This window comes from Acartia tonsa, chromosome 7, assembly GCF_053477335.1.
Source record: "Acartia tonsa isolate MP-2025a chromosome 7, ASM5347733v1, whole genome shotgun sequence".
Taxonomy (NCBI): Eukaryota; Metazoa; Arthropoda; class Copepoda; order Calanoida; family Acartiidae; genus Acartia; species Acartia tonsa.
In genome coordinates, this window is record NC_137266.1 from 47,447,883 (window position 1) to 47,462,066 (window position 14,184).

The 14,184-nt window shown below is 32.1% G+C and overlaps 1 protein-coding gene across 1 annotated transcript; it reads right to left on the reverse strand.

Moving 5' to 3' along the window:
* Positions 1-367: 367 nt before the first annotated feature.
* Positions 368-11,758, reverse strand: LOC145324354 (uncharacterized). The gene is made up of 13 exons (XM_080166960.1): positions 11,632-11,758; positions 9,625-9,804; positions 9,073-9,121; positions 8,381-8,469; positions 5,617-5,689; positions 5,230-5,285; positions 4,106-4,160; positions 3,446-3,574; positions 2,742-2,845; positions 2,221-2,286; positions 1,677-1,808; positions 1,416-1,500; positions 368-947 (listed from the first exon to the last, which is right to left on the reverse strand). The coding sequence occupies exons 2-13, from the start codon at positions 9,753-9,755 to the stop codon at positions 801-803; spliced, it is 1,116 nt and encodes a 371-aa protein (XP_080023086.1). The 5' UTR covers positions 9,756-9,804; positions 11,632-11,758; the 3' UTR covers positions 368-800.
* Positions 11,759-14,184: the final 2,426 nt, after the last annotated feature.

Here is a 14,184-nt window from a genome sequence, read left to right on the forward strand (position 1 = left end):
ATCACATATTTATCGTTATGCTATTCTATAAAAATAGTTTTTTGTTCTTCTGAAGTCTGCTTCACTATTTTATCATTGGAGACAGTAATGAATCGTGTCTTGAAGTTAAAGGTTCAAAGCCCTACAAAAATGAGTTTCAAACATATTGAGAGGTTATACTGTAAACAGAGTTTTGTCGGCCAAAATCTGCTTTGACTATTTCACCAGGAAGCAAAGTAATTAATTGTATCTTGATGCTAAATGTTCAAAACCAAGCAAAAACAAAAGAGTTTCCCTAAACACTGACAGGTCCAGTTATGCTGTAAGCAGAGTTTTGTCTGCTAAAATCTGCTCTGATTATTTCATCAGGAGGCAAAATATTTGTGTCTTGACGCCGAAGGTTCTAATCCAGCAAAAATCACAGAAAGTTTCTAAACATTGACATGACCAGTTATGCTGTAAGCAGAGTTTTGTCTGGTGAAATCTGCTCTGACTATTTCATCAGGAAGCAAAGTAATTATTTGTGTCTTTACGCTAAAGGTTCGAAACCTAGCAGAAATTACAGAAAGTTTCTAAACATTGACAGGACCAGTTATGCTGTAAGCAGAGTTTTGTCTGCTAAAATCTGCTCTGACTATTTCATCCGAAGCCAAACTAGTTGTGTCTAGATGCTAAATGTTAAAAAACCAAGGAAAAATCACAGAAAGTTTCTAAACATTTTTTCTGCTAAAATCTGCTCTGACTATTTCATCAGAAGCTAAAGTAATGAATTGTGTCTTGAGGCTAAAGGTTCGAAACTAAGCAAAAATCACAGAAAGTTACTAAACATTGACAGGACCAGTTATACTGTAAGCAGAGTTTTGTCTGCTAAAATCTGCTCTTACAATTTCATCCGGTGATAATGTTATAAGGTGGGGCATTATTTTCATCATAAACTCTATATCACTCTTATCCATCTTGTTATCATCCTGAAAAAAATGAATAAATAATTTTTTAAAAATATCTTAAAAACTTTAAATATAATTGGTCTGCAGTCCTATGGTATTAAAACTGACATACTAATTTCTGCATTAGAGCTTATTATTGTTTTAATCTACACCTTTTTTCAGCAATTTTTGTTTCACATAGATTCTACCGTTAGATCTGTATACCTATTTTTACTTGAACCTTTCATGATGCTCATTCTTTTACTTAACCTTCATTCATAAAGAAAAGGACCAAAACATAAAAATACTTTTTTAGGAAGCAGCTTATAGTGCCTATAAAAAGTGACATAGTACGATACAAATTACCAATGATAGGCCAGTATACATTTCAATTGACCAACAGTAAAGTATACTGGCCTATCTTTGGTTATTTGCATTGTATGATTTCATTTATTAAAGGCACTATAAGCTGCTTTCTTTTTAGAGTAGGTTTGCTTATTTAAAACTTACCTCTATAATGGAAGGAACAATTGAAGTCAATGATGTTCGTCTACTTGATCTAGCACTACTACATGTGCTCACCATACTTGGAGGACTAGATAGATAGATAGATAAATAGATAGATGGATGGATAAATAGATATATAGGAAGAAAGAAAGATAGATAGATAGTGTTAGAAAAAAAGATAGCTATTGTAATCAAAAAGTCATATAAATTGGTCTGTAGCCTGTAATTGATCACTCATCTACAATGTATATATAATCAAATTACCTTAAAGGAATCTTTTTCCTTAGCTGAGGGGAGCCCCATTGTATTCTGGGCTCCAAAACCCTGTCAGGAACACTGGACACGGGGTTCTTTGTCAACCCTGTGGGCTTCATGTCAGTTCTAACCTCAGGCTTTCTAAGAAAATAACAGAATGACAACTTTTATGAGAGTAATATTAGAGTAAAACACTAGAGGGGGAAGGGGTTAAATAACTTTCTGTCCCCATCTCAAGGACCTTGTGTCAACTCGCAAATGGGTCCTTAAAAATCATCCAACAGTGTCAGGAATATAAACACAAACAAGTAGCCGAAAACAATTTGCTACCAGACGAAAACATTCCTTGGAAAAGGGGGACAGGTAGTTTTCTGTATATTTATAGATCTGTTTGGGTAATGCTCGTACAAAAATGAAGAAACAAAATTTGTTTTGTAAAATAAGCAGCATAATAAATACAGTAAAATTAAAATTAGGAGTTATTAAAACCCTTCTTTTTCCTTTGAATTTATCTGCTACCAAATTAAAAATTGGCCGTATACAAATATTATACCTTACAAGAGTCGCGGATTTTTTGTCAGAATTTTCTGGCAGATTTTTGCTTTCTATATCAGTTTCTCTAAAAAGAAAATCATTTGATATTTTTTGGAAAAATTATCAGGAATCTAAAGGGATAAGACATTGGCAGATATATTGATGTACATTCCCGATGATGCTTCACAAAAATACCTCTCTTGCAGATTACAAAACAATCTAGCTATCCAAATTCAATAACAGTCTCCAAGGTTGTTAAGCCAATGGATTAGAAAACGTTATTATAAACTTTGGGGACTAGTGTTATAAACAGCCAATTGTCCCCTCCCTTAATGATAAAATGTTTAGCAAAAAAAAGTTATAAAGAGCTAAACTGAATTAAATAGGCGTACTAACCTATTTTGAGATCTATGGCTATGTACAATATAAGCAAAAATAGCCAAAATAATATATCAAAATGCTATTTTGTAGGTAGTTACACGATAAAGCCAAAAAAACAAGTTATAGATAAGCTAAACTGAATTAATTAGATGTACTAACCTATTTTGAGATCTATGCCTATGCACGATATAGGCGAAAATAGCTAGAAATATGATCATAACTATTAAAGCAACTCCACCGGATATTATATTACTACTGAACATCTAAATATATAAAGAATGATTAATAATTAGTAGTTGACAGTTAATTTGTACATCCAATAACTAGCGGCTTCTAGGGGCTTTTGAAAGAAGAGGAAGGGGGGATGACTCTCCACTTTCCATTTTGGTTTAAAGAAAAAGTAAAAAGGGGGGAGAGGGAAGATTATCGTAAAGGAGAACCATTGCAGTTCATAAGTTACCAATATTTAAAGTAAATTTGTTGAAAAACGGCTTCAATACAGCATAATGTTTAAGGACATACTAACTTTTTAAAACTTGATTATAGAGATGTTTCGCTTATAACATTGTACCTTGTTGTAGTAGGAATCTATATTTAAAAAATCAGATGAATAGGATAATTATAACACTTAAAAATTTTAAAATGTTAACATGTTTTAAATGGACGTACGGGCATTCTGGTAACGATATTAGAGGTGCTACGCTTTCTAACTTTTACATGAATCATCAGTTGAAATCGATAGGACAACTTTAACATGTCTAAATTAACGAAAAGAGCTAACCGTTATGGTCGGACTGACAGACGTACAAACGAACCGACCCTAATTATATAAAAGATTCGCTTTAAAAAGAAATAAGCATTACCTTTGTAAGAACTTTATTTGAAACCTTATCATCCAAATCTCCATCAATAAGACTAACATCAAGAGTAATATCAGAATCATCATCAAATGCTTCATTAAGATCATTCAGATCTAACTCTTTTCCAGTTCTCTAAAAATATAAGTAATTATAATACAATTATAACAATGAAATGAATTCGAAAAAAATCATAAAACCTATACGTGATTTTTTGCTATTGTGGTGGGGGGCGCCCGGGGGGGGCAACACTCAAGAAGCATTACAGACAAACCCAACCTTTGAATGATAGCTCTTTTTTTCTGCTTAAAGATTAGAGTAAAACACTAGAGGGAAAGGGGTTAAATAACTGTATGTCCCCATTTCAGGGACCTTGTGCCGACTCTCAATTAGGTCTTTTAAAGGCAACCAATAATGTCAGTATATTAACACAGCCAAATAGCAGAAAACAATTTGCTAGCAGACTTAAAAGGTCCCTGGAAAAGAGACAGGTAGTTATGTGTATATACAATGATACATCTATACTATAGATCTGTTGTTTAAAGTATAAACTGCAGTAAATAATATTTATTTCCCCATATTTATAAACCTAAACATTAATCTTATTCTATGTCAAACGTCTGACATAGCAGCAGTATGTACATCTGATGCTAATAAAAATCTTACTGGTGCTCTTGTTGAAGTGGTTGTTGTAATAGTAGTAGGCGTGTAAACCAAAAATCTGCAAAAATAAAGAAAAAAAATATTTCATTATTGTTTGAAATGTCGTCTTGACAGATATTTGAACTAAAAGCTTACAATATAATGTTTGGCATTTTCCCTCAAATGAATTTTCGAGCACAGAAACCACCAGCCCCTTATTTTTGTATTTATGGATTGTGGGGGGGGGGGGGGAGGAATTAGTTTGGGTTATATTGGGTTCTGGTATCCCTATAGGGTGAGGGCCCCGCAGAGGTCAGCCATTGTAATAATTACCCTTCCCTTTTCTAAATTTATTTTAGGGATAAGAAGGTGGTCTAGTGCTCGACAGGTACTTTTGGGGAAAGCACCTAACGTTTGGTATCGTTCCAGGTAGTTTGTAGTGGTTAGATGTGGTTAAATCACATCAAATTCATACTGAATATAGGACAAGTTGAGTATTTTTTTCTCCCAAAATGACATTTTTTATATTATACACATCTTGTTTCAGATATACAAACATAAGTTTATGTTATTAAAAGCGAAGCTTTTCTATATTTAGGGTCGGTCCGTCCGTCCGTACGTCTGTCCGTCTGTACGTCCGTCCGTCCGTCCGTCCGAGATATATAGCTTTTATTCGTTAATTTAGGCATGTTAGAATTGTCCTATTGATTTCAAACTTTGCATGATGATTCCTGTAGTAGTTAGGTACGATTTAAAAAGCGTAGCAACTCTATAATCATTACCAGAATGTCCGTACGTCCATTTTAAACATGTTGATTTTTCTACTTTTTTAACAACATATTTTTATGTGATCTAATTATCCGTTTAATCTGATTTTTGGTATACTGATTCCTGGTTCAACAAAGAACAATATTATAAGCGAAGCAACTCTAAAATCAAGTCCTAAAAATGTAAGTATGTCCATAAACATTATCCTGTATCAAGCAGTTTTTCAACAAATTTACTTACAATTTTGCTTCGACTCTTATACTTTTATATTCTGATTATTCAGTTTAGACACTATACAAGTGTTAATGTCCGTTTGTCCTACCGTTTCAGTGCTTCGCTTTTATGGATGTTGTCATCCTTGTTTTATATTAATTTTATACCTGTGTTCCCCTCTGGTTCCCGACCCCTTGGATCCTCCAAAAACATACTGTTCAAGCTAAACAAAATAAATTATAATAATTTAACCGTCCAAAAATTGTTTTTTAGAAGACACATTTGTTTACATTTACGCTCAAAGTGCCTTTTTGAGCACAAATTACACCCCAACGTATTTAAAATAAATAAGAAAGGGAGGGGTAGTTGTATTTTAGATTACTTTAGGTCAGGTTAGGTAAGGTTATTTTCAGTACTGGTTAGCCCCGCAGGCAGATCATTTTGTTAATTGCAATCATTACAAAAAACAGACAGCTGTATGTAATAGCAATGTAGTGAAAAAAAGTCCAATAGAAATTATAGAGTAGCTTGGATACTAAAACTTTAATAATGACCTGACACTTCCATACTCCAAGATAATCATAGTTCATATTCTTTACTTCTATGGCACACTCATAGTTCGCATAACTAAATAGATTATTCATTATTATTGCTGCAGCAAAAGATCTCCGAAACGGCTTTATTCTTCCAACTTTTGATGATTTTGAATGGTTTCAGTTATTCGATATAAAACTTTAAAGTTTACAAACTCGTTCTGCTTTATTGACCATATTATTACATATTTAAATGACAATCTGTCTGTTCCAAACAAATGATCTCCAAATAAGAATTTTTTTATTAGTAGCGAAGCTACTCTATAATTTGAAATGTCCGTCTGTTCCTCTGTCCGTCTGTCCGTATGTCCGTCTTAGTTTGGGGGAAACGTGATTTTCTCGGCTCCTATAAAAGATAAAAGGCTGAAATTTTTTGACAACATTCCCATTATCAAGAAGCACAATTAACTATAAAACATCAATGTCGATAGGACCGCTTTTTAGCAGGTTTTAGGCTATTTTTGTATTTTTCACATTTTTCTCCATATCTTTGGTGTTTATGGTCCGATTTCCAAAATTTTTTCAGTTATAGAATCAAAATTGAATTTCCTGTCGTTTCAAGAAAACAACTATGACGGTCAGACTGCCTTTAAGCAGGTTTTAGGCTATTTTTCAATTTTTCACATTTTTCTCCATACCTTTGGTGTTTATGGCCCAATTTCCAAAGTTTTTCAGTTATAGATATCAAAATAAAATTTCCTTTCGTTTCAAGAACACATCAATGGCGGTCAGACTGCCTTTTTGCAGGTTTTTGGCTATTTTTATATTTTTCACATTTTTCTTCATATCTTTGGTGTTTATGGTCCGTTTTTTTTAAATTTTTGTAGTTAAAAATATCAAAATTAAATTTCCCGTTGTTCTGAGCATCCAGTATGTAATTTACTTTGAACGTCAGTCTGTTAGTCATAGTACTGAAATATAAATAAATATTAAGAAATTAACAAATGTTGAAAAGGTTTCGTGATTTTTTCCTAATGTGCATGCTTTTGTCAACTAATATCTAAATTCTTATTTAATTGTTTATGCTTCGCTACTTATGGATGTTGTCATCCTTGTTTATTGTATTTAAGTAATAATTTTTCATTGATTGACCACACCTCATCCGCGCCCCAATTAATCTCTTTATCTTAAATTCTTTTTAGATAATATATCCCTCTCTGTCTGATGTATATGACTCACATACCAATAAAGGTAACATCTCTGGCAAGTGACTCACAAGCTTTCATAGATAGATAGATAGATAGATAGATAGATAGATAGAAAGATAGATAGATAGATAGATAGATAGATATATAGATAGATAGATAGATAGATAGATAGATAGATAGATAGATAGATAGATAGATAGATAGATAGATAGATAGATAGATAGATAGATAGATAGATAGATAGATAGATAGATAGATAGATAGATAGATAGATAGATAGATAGATAGATAGATAGATATATAGATAGATAGATAGATAGATAGATAGATAGATAGATAGATAGATAGATAGATAGATAGATAGATAGATAGATAGATAGATAGATAGATAGTGTAGTGGGGCTTACTTGAGATACTTATAAAACAAGCAGAATGACATTTTCGATATCCTAAACGAGTGGACAGATTTTTATGAAATTAGTAGCATTTTAAAGCATTTATTTTCCTCTTTTGATTTTACTTTCATTTGCATTTTTAAGCCCACAAATGACGGATCTCGAGTTAAAATTATGAAACATTAGTACTTTTTATATTCTGTGAAATAGTATGATATTATCATGTGAGCTCTCAAAATTTTCCAAGAAATCAATATACATATTTATCTGCGCATAAATATGTACATTTGACCTTTTCATAATCTACGCGTGTAGGTTTTTAGGAGATATTTAACTTATGTACTTTTATTAGAAAGGCTCCAGATATCCAGGGACGGCATCCTCAATGCATCACGGAGATTTCCCCGGCACAACTGAACATGACTATTCGGGAAACTCAGCATACACTCCGGCCTGCTTAAATGTCATGTGCAGACCTACGTGTATCCCCAGCCATCCCTGTATGATCAGAAAACGCCCTCCAATACTCTGTAATTTTCCTATATGTATAATATGTATTCATTAATTTGTGTAAACTATATTTGTCTATTAAAAATATATCAGTTCCGCAGAAACAGTTGTTAGTAGAGTATCAACTCCAATTTTTATGCAGCTATTACTAGCTGCCATTAATTATCCAGAAACTTATAAATCCCCTGTGGGTACTTGCGAGTAGTTTTGTTTTTTAACTTATCGGAGACGTTCAACCGAAGGGAACGAGTCGCTTCGCTCTTGTATCATCTCAGCCGCAACGTTACCAATTCAACGAGTAGCGCCGTCACACCGCTCGAGGCGGGCTATCTTGGTTTTTAAAAAGTTAATAAGAACGTCCGATCCGGTACAGATAGATAGATAGATAGATAGATAGATAGATAGATAGATAGATAGATAGATAGATAGATAAATAGATAGATAGATAGATAGATAGATAGATAGATAGATAGATAGATAGATAGATAGATAGATAGATAGATAGATAGATAGATAGATAGATAGATAGATAGATAGATAGATAGATAGATAAATAGATAGATAGATAGATAGATAGATAGATAGATAGATAGATAGATAGATAGATAGATAGATAGATAGATAGATAGATAGATAGATAGATAGATAGATAGATAGATAGATAAGACTGACCTGCCAATAAAAGTAACATCCCTGGCAAGTGCCTTACAAGCTTTCATAGTTATATTCCATTCTCGCCTTCGCCATTCAAAATTACATATCTATACAAATATAAAAGTAACAGGATGTCTTTCTGAATGTCTGTAGCTTAAAATCTCGCTAACGCTCGGACCGATATGTTTCTTCTTTACAGTAAAGGTTTGTATAGGTATATTTACTACTTAGGGGGAAGCTACCTCCAACCTCCCAAGATAAATCGCCTGGAATTAAAAATAAATGAACAAGTAGTGAACCTACTTTAAAACTAACTGTGTCTGTCTGTATGTCAATAGGGCTATTTGTAAATCGTGGTTTTAATTGATGCTATATGTGAAAATCCAATATATTTTTTGTAAAATACCTCTGACCAAAGAACATCTTAGATCTGTTTGTAATGATGCCTTACAGATAATTATATTTTTTATTGGAGAATTTAAATTTTCTTAGCCTCTATCAAAGTTAGAAACTTTTCTTCATGTGATAATTATTTTATTCGTGTAAGCTTTATTTGAGCCACAGAAGATAACTTCTTTGATTTGAGTCTTCCATAGGTTTAAGACTGATACAACCCGCCTTAATTTGGTAATCAACATATAACATGAATGTATGTTACTTTAAAATTACCATTTAACCTAAGCTTTATAGATTATACAAAAAAAGCTTACCTCTCCCATTGGACTTGTAAAGGAACAGTATTCATAATAATTGTCTGCACTGAAAAAAAATAATAAATATATGATCAGTGGCGTTCAGTAGGGGGTCTCAACACCCCACTTGAATTTGAAATTTGTCAGGTCCGCCATCCCCTTATTTTTACCGTAATGGTTCCCCCCACACCAACTGAATATATCTAGTAATTGAACAAAGCTAGAAATTGAAATATCATCCCTGTATGGCAGAACACTCGGAAACCCTCCTGTATGACGAGGTCTTTAGTAAGATTTTGCAGAATATATACCTGATTGAATTCGACAACCCAATTTTCTTTTAGTTATAAAGAGAAACTTTAGTTTTTAAAAATTATCGAGAAGGGGTTGATTATTTCTATGAGCAATTCTCTAGGAGGAGTGGCCATATATCTCCTAAAAATAGTTATAAACCGTACTATGGCCTATGAGAAGCTGTATTGTAAAGGAGAACCATATCGGTCTAGCGGTTGGCTAGAAACTTCGGTACACACACACACAGAGAACCTTTAACTTTATTTAAGGATTTACCTGCAAGAAAGGTTAAAAGCCCCGCCTTCATCAGCTGCAACCGGCCCAAAAGAGCTTGAGCTTACTTTGAAACTAATGCAAGTCTCTACATTGAGCATGACAACAACCAAGAGGATTTCTAACAACACCATTTTGCATCTCAGTTGAGTAGTTAAAATTGTTGTCACAAGATGTCTCTATCTAAAACAGAATTAGACCTATGAGAAGCTACCCGGTCGGTTCAGCGGTTAGCGAGATCCTTCGGTACAGACACACAGACACACAGATACACAGATACACAGATACACAGACACACAGACACAGACATCCTGTTACTTTAGTATAAGGATTCTTGAAAATTAAAGTTTCTTCGCTTAGTAAGACCGACAGATATATAGTCTGAGAATCATATAAGTATCATTTTACTTTGAATAACAGACTTAAGATATATCTTTTTCTATTAACTAGCGTCTACGCTTTTAGAAAATCCTAGGAGCAATTAAAGTGGGAGGGGTTAAAGTCCCCTCCCCCCAATTTTCAATTTAGTTTCAAAAAGAAAAAGCTAAATAATTTCTTTTTTTAGGTGGTCTTCTTTATTGGGAGGTTGGACCTTCCCTAAAGCTATAAGAAGCTTCACTGTGAAGGAGAACCATATCGGTTCAGCGGTTAGAGAAATCTTTTGCTACAAACAGAAAGATCCAAAGACAAACACTGATCCTGTTAATTTATTTTAAGAATAAAAATATCTGCATAACAAGGACATCATCTAGCATTTACATCCAAGTAAAGTAGTTAGAATTATTGATACTAGATAACTTTAGCTAAAACATAATTATAGTTATTTTTAACAAAACAAAAATGAAACAGGCAAACTACACTTCTATTGGATAATATTATTATTGTTTATGCTAAACAGTATGAAACAAGGATGACAACATCAATAAAACATTGACACTCATTATAGATATGCTTCGATAATAACATTGTGGGTTGTTGTAATAGAAACCAGTACTCCAAAAATCAAATAAATAGGATGTATCATAAGTTGTTGTAAATAAAGTTAAAAATGGACGAACGGACTTTCTGGTAAAGTATATAGAGTGGCTTCGCTTTCTAGGTCGTACCTAACTGTTATAGGAATCATCATGCAAAGTTTGAAATCGATAGGACAATTCTAACCTGTCTAAATTAGTGAAAAGAGTTAACCCTAACGGACCGACCCTAATAATAGGAAAGCTTCGCTATTAATAATAATATATGTGCAAAATTTATATTGCACATACGCCGAATATTTGCAGAAATATACACACAAAATAAAATGAATTGCATTAGAGATTATTTCGTTCAATTTTGTCGCCGCTAGAAAAAATCCCCCCCCCCATCTAACTTTAAAAAAAATTTATTTAAAACCTAAAATTAGCAATGGAAGGTGGTCGACTTCTCCAACAAAACATTCGTTTTACAACTTTTCTTCTTTTAGACTGACATATAAAAAAATGAGGGGGTCAAATTCAACCTACCCCCCCCCCCCCCTCCTTTTGTGCATCTAGAGGCCCCTATGGACTTAGGCGCTAGTTTCTAATAAAACTGTAAGTCAACAATGCAGTTTATATGACATTGTTACATATTATATACATACAATATATCTATGTCTGGCCGAAAAAAACTACGCTAACATTGCATTTTTTTCCCCGACTTAAAAAAATGTTACTTTATTAACAATAAATTAGGTTAACCATATCGGTTAAGGCCAAAAGATAAAAGTTAATAATAAAATCTTTTTAATTAAATTTTTATTATAGTAATTTTCTTATGATGAAACTAATGTCATTGTTTGGAAGATATAGGACTCCTCTAGCATGGATAAACTTACAAATAAAGCTAACTTGCTAAGGTCAGAGTAAACATGTTTTAGTTTAGACAATATATAGAAAAGATACGTTAATAAAATAAAGAATCAGTTAAAAGAACAATGTATAACTATAATCTTTTTTTATTGAACTACTTCTAAATAAATATAAAACTCACCTTTAAAAAATATTTAAATTCTCAGAAATACCTCCACTAAGATCTTAATTAAATCAACTCACGAAAAATTCAATCACTATTGTGTTTTGATGTTACTAAGCGTCAAGCCAAAATATGACTAATACTTTTAATTCTATACTTTGCTTTTTCTCTCATATATATTCTTTAACATACATTGTATCTATCTATCTTATATTGTTTTTGAGGCCTATAAAATGGTTTTATTAAAAATATAAATTTTTAGGTCTTAAAATGTGTTTAAAACATGACTTTGATTGATAAATTTTATGATTTTTAAATAAAAATAAATTTTTTTTATTTTCCCCTGTTGGGGAAATTTTATTTTGTCCGTCACAATTTCAGATGGAGGCAAATAACAAACGCTAAAAATGATAATAGATAAATACTTTAATTGATTATATGTATCATTTATGTAAATAATAGGATGTCTATGTGTTTAGGAATTTGTAGCAAATGATCTGGCTAACCGCTGAACTAATATGGTTCTCCTCTACAGTTAAGCTTTTGAGATTCCATAATTTGAGAAAAAAAAGCTATTTTAATACTAAAATATTGAATTCCTTTAAAATCAATTGATTACTTATATGAATAGCACTATTTTATACTAATTTAAATCAATAAAATCTTTAAAAATCCTCATTTGGACAACTTTCTCTATATTATTTTCTACTTCAATTGTTATGACTCATCTCTGTTGATGCAAAAACCATTAACAATCTAAATGTCGTCGTTTTATCAATCGTCTTCATTTAATGATTATAAAACCTAAAAAATATAATTAATATGCAATGAATAAAAATTCTACATAAAATGATGTTTTGTTCATATTTAAATTGAACAAAGTATCTTTATTTATATTTGTAAAGGGTTTTATTTTATGTAAAAATTAACTTTTTTCTGTTATATTTTAAGAATTACACGAACTAAATAAATCACCAAACCTTTTTTATTACTTGACAATATATCATGTTTTTTATATGTTTCTTTGGGTCATGGAAAGAAAACGAAGTTGCGGGTTTCGTCGCATTTTCAGTACTTTTTAGGTTAGGTTAGATAGGTTTTAAATGATTGCCCCGCATTGTTAGAGCTCCCGCAGGGCTAGACATAGGAGAAAAGCTAATGTGTAAAAAACTTTGTTTTCTTTTATTTCATTGAAAATCTTTTCTTAAGATCTTAGTTTTCAAACTATTTATTAATTATTAACATTTTCACATCTGTTGAGGATTTACTTCTAGTAAGACTAATCTATGAATCCTTTTATTGTATTTTTGTCAGTGATTAGAAAGATAAAGGGGACTTTGGGCTGTTCATAAACTAGTCCCCAAAGTTTTATAAAACATTTCTTATATGTTGTCTTAAAAACTTTTGGGACTTTAGTGAATTTTGATTGGTTGGTTTATTAAGTTGAGTGCTAAAACGTTTCAACTACTAATCTTACGCTACATAATAGGTAATTTTGTGTATAATCATTGGGGATGTACATAAATTTATCGGCCTTAGTCTTATCCCTTAAGATTCATGATTGGTGATATGAATTATATCTTTACCTATCTTTTCTAACAAATCAATGGTCCATGAACACAAAAGAAATTATGTTCCTGCAAAACAACAAGAATTTTTATTTATCGTATCGTATTATAGACAGCTTTCCACGAACATTAAAATGAAAATTTCAAGATAAGGGTCAGTTTTGTTAGCCCGAAAGGCCGAAGGCCCTTGCTAACATGTTGCAATTGATATCCGATAAATAGTCAAAACCAAGTTTCACAAAAAAATACATCTTTATAATGGATGTAGAATATACATGGACAGATTGTTTTTCCCCTGTCATCTTTTGGTCGGGCTGTTCATCCAGTAGATGAAGGGGGGTATTAAGTAAATTTGGGGGTAATGGATGAGATTGTTATTTTAGCCCTCTACATGGTTCACTTTATTAGAGAACATGAAAATCTGGTGTAAGATCCAAGTAATAATAAATCCAATATATGTATAACATCCTTATAGATTTAGCATTTGCAGATTGTACAAACACCGTTTCCTAGCAGGGAGGGAGGGAACATTGTAATGTTTATTACACTAGTCCCAAAAGTCTTAAATTTTACTTTTTCTTATTCGTTGGCTTAACACCTTGGGGACTTACATTGAATTTGTTTGGTTGGTTTATTGATTGAGTGTCCAAGCGTTTCAACCACTAATTTTGATCTACAGATGGGGTAATTTTGTGTATCATCATTGAGGATATACATTTATCTATCCCTTTATGTCCCTGGTATCCTAGTCTTTGTTTGATTTAGATGAAAATACAATGTTTAGATGGGCAGAATCATCTTATAACAAATAGGTAGTAACAAAAGCAAGACTACTCTAGACATCTGAAGTTCAACTTTTCGTTTTAACCATAAAAAATATGCCTTTTTAAACACAGACTTGAAATGATGGAGTCATTCTGAATATTCAAATCTTGTAAATCTATTCAAATTAATTATAGATCATAAAAAGTTATAAAATAAGCCTTTTAGACATATTGTTGGG

Coding starts and splice junctions, on each gene's coding strand:
- LOC145324354 (XM_080166960.1), bottom strand. CDS start 9,755: ATGGTGTTGTTAGAAATCCTCTTGGTTGTTGTCATGCTCAATGTAGAG. Junction 8,470..9,072: donor TTACAAGTCCAATGGGAGAG/GTAAGCTTTTTT, acceptor ATATTTGTATAG/ATATGTAATTTTGAATGGCG. Junction 1,501..1,676: donor AGGAAAAAGATTCCTTTAAG/GTAATTTGATTA, acceptor CTATCTATCTAG/TCCTCCAAGTATGGTGAGCA.